A 9,616-nucleotide genomic window follows, 5' to 3' on the forward strand; every position below is an offset into this window, starting at 1 on the left:
TTACCACAATTTGCATATAGTGATTGCAGGTTTATATTCTCAGCCTAGAAAACCCTTTAAAGATAGGACATTAATACCAAATCACCGACACCAGCTTTACCAGCTCCGGTAGCAGATAGATGTAAACAGCTAGCGGAGGTGAGCACCACCAGTTTATCACACAGTTAGTGGCTGCTCCCTGATACCATATTAAATAAACTGAAACCCATCCTCAGGATAGATTGTCAATATACTAACAGCAGAAAACCCTTAAACTCTCATTGTAATGTCGGTTTTAGTAAATACATGTCTTCCCCATAATTTATAAATTCTGGAGCATCTTTTCTTGGAAAGCTAATAAGAATTGTGACCCCATTATTCCTCCTGGAAATGTAGGAATTTTCTACTGTGTGATGCTACCACTAGGTAGCGCAGGAACACAGGGAGGATGGAGTGCTCCTAAGTGCAGTTTAGCGCAAGCCCACTAAAGGTCACTAGCACCAGTGTAGGGATGTAATAGAGTGGTTGATAAGCCGAAGGTCAGTGCAGGGATGTCACGTCTGTACAGAGGAGCAAGCAAAGCCGAACTCAGGTGAGAGCCAAGGGTCAGAAGCCAGGAGCTCACATCAAGAGCCGAAGGGAAGCAGAACTATTGTCAGAGCACAAACCGGGGTCAGAAGCCGAGAGAATAAGTATAGAGGAGGGAGCGGTGAGAGGATAACAAGCGGAGAGAAGGTAGGGAGACAGGGAATTCAAACAAGACGGGATGGACGAAGGTCAGGAGAAGGACTACTGGGTAGCGGGACAAGATCGAAACAAATTCATGGAGACCTGGAAGCGCACACTGCAAAGAAGGAACTATTACTGGCGGCGTACCTAGAGAAACAACTCCAAGATAAACCAGCGTGACCCCCGGAACGGGACAAACCAGAATAGGCTCCTCCCAAATTACCTAACTTCCGAAGGATACCAACAGCAGGAAAACAAACACATACAGTGGTTCTTCAGGAGCAGAGCCATGAGTGATTCATGACATACTGGTTGTTGTCATTCTACTTGTTAATAGTGTGTTTCCCTGCACAGTCCGTGCTGACAGTTTCAGACTTCGTTGGGATACACCCTACTGTCAAGCAGAATTGTAATGCCAGGAGGAATAACAGATGGAAGCACAATTCAGAGCTTTGACAAAAGGTGCAGCAGAATTCTAATTTTAGGAAAAATTCTAACATCGACAGATAGTGTGTGAAGATGTTGCCCCATGATCAAGTAGTAATTGACTTTGTTGGAGAACACTAAACATAACTATTTTGCTATTAGAATAATTAAAAATATTTCTCTGTGTTCAGATATTGATGTTACAGTTTTGATGTTGAGCCCCTTTATATTCATTCTTGTTCACCTAATGAGTCCAGTGCTGATGAAAAAAGTCATTGACCTGCTCTGAGCTACTGAGCATGTGTGAGCACAAGTATGGTAATTAGACGGCCAGAGAATACAATATGATGGAAGGCACCAAAGAATGCAATATCAGGGAATTCAATATTAGGGAATGCACCAGAGAATGCAATATCAGGGAATGCACGAGAGAATGCAACACCAGGGAATTCACCAGAGAATGCAATACCAGGGAATGCACCAGAGAATGCAAAATCAGACAATGCTATATCAGGGAATGCACCAGAGAATGCAATATCAGGGAATGTGTGTCGCCCAGGGTTATGGGGTACTCGGTCCCGGGCGGTGTATTGCTGGGGAGATGTCACTGGGTGGCCGTTACCCGGTTCCGTGGCCCTGGGGACGCTTTTTAATAGAGGTATATTTACAGGGGAGATTAGATGAAAGTTTATAACGTGATGCCACTTGCGGGTTGCGGCTATTTAGTGGAGCCCCACTGCACAGTTCTCACTACTGGGGCTGGTGTTAGCGGCAGCCTGGATGTTGGGCCCTCCGCAAGCAGGGCCGGGCCCCATAGGATAGGTGATGTTGTTGGGCACAGAAAGAATGTAGGCCACACAAGGGGTTGCAGTGTAACTGGTGCCTTTACTCACAGTCGGTTGAAAACCGGTCACCCGAGGAAGGTTGGTCTTGACCGCTTGTCCCCTTAGTCCCAGTGCCGGTGTAGTGACCTGGTGGCTTCTTTCCCCTGCACCTGTCTGTGGTTGGTGGGTCCCCGTGGCTTGAAGCGTATGGGGGGTCCCCTTCTGGTAGTCTCTCAACGATAGTCCGTATGACGGTAGCGTGAACCCTATGGGGTCGGAGTCTCTGGTCCGGTTCCCCGGTTCTTCCGTTGCTACTGTGTCCCAAACTTCAAGGTCAGTGAGGTCCTTGATGGTCCCCTCACTGTGCAGATTTTATTAGGTCTGCCTGCAGCATTTGCCTGACCTAGGATTCTGTACCCTATTGGTGCTATGGTCCCGGGAGTACTCCACCGTACTCCATTGGCAACCACATGCCTGGGCTCTCAGGTCACTGTCACACTCCTGTCAGTGCATCCACACACTCTTACTGTCACCGACTAACTAACTGTCTCTCCACTGTCTGCCCCTCCAACCTGGTTGTCTAGTGGACTGGATCGGCTCCACCCCTAGGTGGCCATCCAATGGGTCCAACCCTAGTGTGTTACCAGTCTTTGGTGGGATTTGGGGATGAAAACAGGGGTTAACTGGAATGTTTTGGTGTTACCGTCACTGGTCTTCTGGGTCCCTGGGGGGTACGCCCTGCATCCTGATAGGGATGGCTTCAGGGGCGCTACAAATGCACCAGAAAATGCAAAATCAGAGAATGCAATATCAGGGAATGCATCAGAGAATGCAATATCAGGGAATGCACCAGAGAATGCAATATCAGGGAATGCACCAGAGAATGCAATATCAGGGAATGCACCAGAGAATGCAATATCAGGGAATTCAATATCAGGGAATGCACCAGAGAATGCAATATCAGGGAATGCACCAGAGAATGCAATATCAGGGAATGCACCAGAGAATGCAATATCAGGGAATTCAATATCAGGGAATGCACCAGAAAATGCAATATCAGAGAAAGCAGTATCGATGAATACACTAGGGAAGGCAATATCATTGAATACAATATGAGGGAACGCACTAGAGAATGCAATATCAGGGAATGCACCAGAGAATGCAATATCAGGGAATGCACCAGAGAATGCAATATCAGGGAATGCACCAGAGAATGCAATATCAGGGAATGCACCAGAGAATGCAATATCAGGGAATTCAATATCAGGGAATGCACCAGAGAATGCAATATCAGGGAATGCACCAGAGAATGCAATATCAGGGAATGCACCAGAGAATGCAATATCAGGGAATGCACCAGAGAATGCAATATCAGGGAATGCACCAGAGAATGCAATATCAGGGAATGCACCAGAGAATGCAATATCAGGGAATGCACCAGAGAATGCAATATCAGGGAATTCAATATCAGGGAATGCACCAGAGAATGCAATATCAGGGAATGCACCAGAGAATGCAATATCAGGGAATGCACCAGAGAATGCAATATCAGGGAATGCACCAGAGAATGCAATATCAGGGAATGCACCAGAGAATGCAATATCAGGGAATGCACCAGAGAATGCAATATCAGGGAATGCACCAGAGAATGCAATATCAGGGAATGCACCAGAGAATGCAATATCAGGGAATGCACCAGAGAATGCAATATCAGAGAAAGCAGTATCGATGAATACACTAGAGAAGGCAATATCATTGAATACAATATCAGGGAACGCACCAGAGAATGCAATATCAGGGAACGTAATCTCAGGGAACGTAATCTCAGGGAACGTAATCTCAGGGAATGCGCAATATCTAGACACAGAAGCCTTTTTTAAAGTTTATTACAATGATAAACCTGTTTTGTAAACTACTAGAGGATCTGATCATCTGCTCACTGGACTTTACATTAGAATACCTGGAGAGTTAAATTGTACCAGAATATGGTTTGTTAAGAATAGTACAATTCAGATAAGTCTCTGTATTTTCTATATAATGTAGGCTCTGATTAAAGATAACTTATATTTCAATGTAATTATGTAAGGTATGGATGTGTGACAAACTATATTAAACAATTCTGAAAAATTACACACGTACAGGATTACACTATTAAAGGGGTTGTCCAATGTAAAAGGATGTGGTGGGAATATAAATACACCTACATTCAAATTACAGTCTAAGCATAGACAGAGAAGGAGGCTGGCCTGCCAATGGAATGAGCCACACGTGGCACTGAAAACGTACCTGCACAGCGAACACTCTCTTGTAAGGCTGGAGGTAGAGCTGCCAGGTCCACACTAATATCTGATCATCCGGGCAGCTTTGTGAATGCAAGTAATACGTTATTTATATTTCCAGCACATCTGAAGATATCTTTTGCAGTGGACAACCCCATTTAAATGTTATTTTTTTCTGCAAAAATAAACTTGTTTTTTTTTTTCATTTCCACAGAGGATAATGATAATCCAAAGTCAGATGGAAAGGGCAACCTATCTGAGCGGAGCGAGGATCCAGAGCCAGACCGTAAACAGCCTGGACAAAATTCTGACCCAGAGATGAATTGTGATGAAGAAGCTAACAGCTCAAGTGATGCCTGTAGTGAGGAGAGTGAAGAAAGTGAAGACTGTGAGGTTAGGAAGGCCGCAGAAGAGATAGACGAAGGAGGGTTAAGTGCACTAGGGGGTATAAGTTCTCTGGGAGCACTTGGTCCTATGCACATTAAAGTAGAGCGTTACACTGAGAGTGAGACAGACATGCGTGGACCTGAGTCCCTGAGCTCTGACAGCGCCAAAGACTCTGAGAGTGGCGAGGAGGAAGAAGATGATGAAGAGGAGCGGTCAGTATGTGTGACTGGTGTTCTAGGTAGACACCAACGGAGAAAAAGGAGACGGAGAAAGAGTTTAGGACATTGTGGTGGCCGCAGAAGGCGACTGTCTGAGGGACCCAGTCCCGGTGGGATAGAGAGTGCATTGGGAGATCCTCCAAGACTGCTTCCTTCCACTCCTCCCCCAACAGGCACTTGTTCTACTTCATCTGTGCTGAAGATCAAGACAGAAATGGCAGAACCAATCAACTTTGATAATGACAGCAGTATTTGGAATTTCCCACCTAATCGAGAGATTTCACGCAATGAATCCCCTTATAGTATGACCAAGCCTCCAACAGGGGGCGAGCACTTCTCCCCCTCCCCATCATCCTCTGCTGCTGCACCTCCAGCCCTCCATGTCTCTATACCAGACTCTGTTCTCACGCCCCCAGGCGGGGCGGATGGAGCTGGGCGTAGCAAAGCGCAGTATTCTGGATCTTCAGGGGGCTTGGGTCCTGTTAATTCAGATCCACTTTCACCTCCACTCTCTGCCTCACCCCGCGAAAAACCTCCCCAAACAGGCGGCCCATCAAATTCTCTTTTGTATGCAGGAGAATTAGAAGCACTACAAAGGCTTCAGGCTGGAAATGTGGTCCTTCCTCTTGTGCATCGTGTTGCGGGAACCCTTGCAGCCACAGGAAGCAGTGGACAGAGGGTGTACACCACAGGCACCATTCGTTATGCTCCAGCTGAGGTGACACTGGCCATGCAGGGCAACCTGCTCCCTAATGCCCACCCTGTGAACTTTGTGGATGTAAATGGCCCTGGATTTGGTCTAGACCCCAAAACCCCAATGGAGATGCTGTACCATCATGTACACCGGCTAAACATGTCTGGTCCTTTTGGAGGAGCGGTGACAGGTGCTGGTCTTACCCAGGTTCCTGCTGCCAGTGTCTTCACTACAGCTGAAGGAATTTTCTCCTCCCTTCCTTTCCCAGTGTACAGCAATGGTATCCATGCAGCACAGACTCTAGAACGTAAAGAGGACTGAGAAAAAAAACAAAACGGGAGGAAAATTAATAAAAGAGAGAAGGAGGAGAAAATGGACAGACTTCAGAGAGTAGAGAAAGACATTATATAATAATTCAGAATGTAGGTGGCTTTGTACTGGTGTTAGGGGCCACTAAACCTGGCCACCCCATGTCTCCTCCGTTGCTCCCTAATCCAAAGCCGCTAGAGGAGATGTTCTTTAAGTCTCAATCCTAATTTTTGATATCCTCCAAAATATTTTGGGACCAGTAGCCCTGTCTTCCGCAACTCATACTTAGCTGGGCTGGATAAGATTTATGTTTCTCCATTAGTCTCCTTTTCTGCGGCTTTGGTTTAGCTGGCAGATGCCTCTCCTGGGGACCGCTCGCACTGTGCCCATTGCTCCATCACTTAGAGGATGGAGCAATGGCTGCGTTCTGATCCTTTACAACAAAGAGTATTCCAGCACTTTGACTCACACCTCAAAATCCCTCTTTTTGACACCATTATGGGCTTCTTTTACTCCTTACCCTGTCACTGCCAAAATACTAAGACATTGTTCACATATGTTGTAATGTTGATTTCTCAGAATGTTTGGATCTCTCCTTCTCTGCTGCTAGACCTTGGAGCCATTCACTTTTTAATTGCCAGAGGGGCAGCGCCACTGCTCTGGCAAGGAAAGAGTTGGCAGGCATGCACTACTGGATGATGGGAAGTATAGTCAATGTTGCATTAACCCTCCAATATTACGAAAGGGTGTTGACTGAAACAGTCTGTAGACAGCTGTGTATTGATGTACCAAGATGCCTTGTCTTTTCAAGGGAGATGTTATGGGTGTGTATATAAAGATATTGCTTCACACACGTCACAAGCAGGAAAGAGAGTTTTCCACACCAGATTTACATACCATCATAAAGACGTATGTATGAATTCTCCAAACCACAGGATCTAGTTCAGATGTTTGATGCCCATCTGTTACTGAGGATTGCGATACACCTCAGAAGGAGCAATAGGTTCTTCCAACCCTTCTTGGTAGCCAAATTGCAGTTTCTGCTGCTTATTGTTGCCATTATGAAGTATAAGGACTGTTTTACTACAAATCTTCCAATTTTACAATGTGCCCACATGTACATAATTTTTTTCAGCATCCAACCATAGCAAATGTTGCCAGAAAGACTAATTACTCTTTGTAGGACGTAAGAAAAGCCATTGTCATTTTAAAGCCCCTAACGGTATTTGATGTTTTTTTTGTAATCCATAGCACCCCTTCAGGAGAGAATAGCCAGAGAATCAATCTTAATAAAGCAGATATGTTAATTTTAACATAGGTGGGCCATTATCTTTCTCCATTTGCCTACTCAGAGAAGATTAAATCACACCAATCACCAGGATTTTCCTATATAACCTAAAGCCACTGCTATACTGGCACTATCAGGCTGATTCTATACATAACTTTAGTTTTCAGCTAGGATGTATAGGTTTTGAAATACAAGCAAGTAAAGTTTGTAAAATGAGTAGCTCTTTGAATGACAGCAGCTGCCGATCAGCTGATAGCTGAGGTGGGTTTTCATAGTGATTCCCGCCCCCTGCCTGTCCATCCTCCCTGTTATTTATGCTCATTCTATTATAGATTAGTTTTACTAACTGACTAGAAGGACCTGTGCTGATGTCATACCCAAGTGACCAGAAGGGGCGGGGCCTCAGCAACAGTAATATAATGTTGCTTCCTGGTATCAGCTATGTTGGCTGAGGCCACGCCCCTTCTGGTCACATGAGTATGACCTCGCACAGGTCCTTCTAGTCAGTTAGTAAAACGATTCTATAATAGAATTAGCATAAATAACAGGAGGAGGACGGACAGGCAGGAGGGCGGGAATCACTATGAATACCCACCCCAGCTATCAGCTGATCGGCAGCTGCTGTCAGTCAAAAAGCTGCTCATTTTACAAACTTTACTTGCTTGTGTTTCAAAACCTATACATCCAAGCTGACCACTAAAGGTATGTATAGAATCAGCCTGATAGAGTCTGTATAGCACTGGCTTTAGGTTATATAGGAAAATCCTGGTGATTGGTGCGCTCTAGGAAGAAACTAATGTAAGCTGTCTTTTCTAATAATTTTAAGGAGCAGATGTTGTTTGAGATACCATAAGTTAGGTTAGGAGATTGGTGGGATCATAAAAAAAGACCTTAAATGGGGGAACCTTGTCAAAGATGTATTGGGGGGTCACATAGATAGATAATGCATACCTCAGATATTTCATCGTTTTTCTTAGACCCTAAAAAAGCAATTGTGATAAGGGGCAGCGTAAAGGAGCAGGTCTAGATGGGATACAATTGATTGAGAGGATACCCAGAAAACAATTCCTCTGGTGTGACAGGGAAGCGTTCGGAGAGAATATTGTCCACACTTTCTGCTTATAACTAGCTCTAGGGAAACTACGATCCTTTTCTTAGTAGATTGGATACACTGTTTTCCCTAAATATGTTTTCTTTACTACCAGGGAGGCTTCGAACATGATACTCATAGGTCAATAAAGCCATTGTAGTGCTTCAGTCCATGCCACACATTAACAGTATAAGCCAGGTTATATGCCCAAACAAAATATTGACAGTGGCAGAATGATATGAAAATAGTGGGTTACTTTGCAGATTCCTTTTTTGCACAAAACACTTTACTGACCCGTCATGTTTTTGGTGTTACATGTTACGTGTCCTCACCAGCACTGTGTTTCTCTGTTATGCTTTACAGTAAATGGAGGGTTAAAAAGAAAAATAAGATGTAAAAGTCATCTTAACCTGCATATTTTTTTAACATATATGTTCCTCTTGCTTTGCCTTTTTCTATCTCCCCGTCCGATATACTTAGACGGGATTACAAATTCTTGTAAACAATGAACACATAGAAATGTTTTTCAGTATAGTCAGTAAGAAAGTCTCTGCCGGCATTTGGGAAGAGAAGTCAAGAACAAGGCGAGACTAGGTCACAAAAAATCTGAAGGGGGAGGGGGATCTGAGTCATTCAGAAACCAAAAGTGTGACGTTTCATGGAGTAATGGGTTTTTAATTCCTAATTCCAGTCTGTTTGGCAGCTTATCCGTGAAACATCTATTACCAGGTGTGAGACTTTGTAACGTGTTGCTTCGTGTATTAAAAAAAAGAAAAAAAACACAAATCCTAAAGAGGTTTAGAAAAAATGAAAAAAAAAAAAGAACCATTTCCGAGTGTCTTTTAGCTGTCTCATTCCAATTTCAACGTGTGTTACAATATGCAGTATATTCTAAGCTAATGTGAGTGTTTATCTCTGTTGTCTTTCTCTGTGCTTTTAAAACTGTAGTCTGGGTCTGTCACGTTCTTACTCCCTGTGTGTCAGTGAATCGGTGGTACCTGGGGGCTCGTGGATGTTTGTATAGTGGCAACGCTGCTTTCACTGTTGGTACACCCTATGGGTAACTTTGCTCTTTCCTTGTTTTCATTTTGGCTATCGCTTTTACTGTTGTGAAATTTCAGTACTCTGTCCTAATGACTGTTCTGTAATTTTTACCTATGTTTCATGTCTGTCTATCTTACATAAACCAGCAAAAGTCATTTTTGAAAAAAAAAAAGAAAAAAGCCGCCTACTTGCTTTGTGCCAGGGAGGACAGGACAGCTCTTTCTTCTTTTTCCTACATAGATAAGTATCTCTGCAGTTTAAGAGAAGACGCTGGAGCTGTAGAGAAGATGATCTGACATATCAGTAGCCCAGCGTACTTTAGCATCTATTCTATCTAGAGGAGGCTCAT

General features: G+C 44.1%; 1 protein-coding gene across 7 annotated transcripts in view; it reads left to right on the forward strand.

The window, feature by feature from the left end:
* Window positions 1-7,259, forward strand: part of NPAS3 (neuronal PAS domain protein 3) — a 687,349-nt gene extending 680,090 nt beyond the window's left edge. For all 7 annotated transcript variants that reach the window (XM_075329901.1, XM_075329903.1, XM_075329902.1 and 4 more), the window contains one exon: window positions 4,452-7,259. In XM_075329901.1, coding sequence (XP_075186016.1) covers window positions 4,452-5,857 — 1,406 coding nt within the window. In that variant the 3' untranslated portion in view covers window positions 5,858-7,259. The remainder of the gene's footprint in view (window positions 1-4,451) is intronic.
* Window positions 7,260-9,616: the final 2,357 nt, after the last annotated feature.

This window comes from Anomaloglossus baeobatrachus, chromosome 12, assembly GCF_048569485.1.
Source record: "Anomaloglossus baeobatrachus isolate aAnoBae1 chromosome 12, aAnoBae1.hap1, whole genome shotgun sequence".
Lineage (NCBI taxonomy): Eukaryota > Metazoa > Chordata > Amphibia > Anura > Aromobatidae > Anomaloglossus > Anomaloglossus baeobatrachus.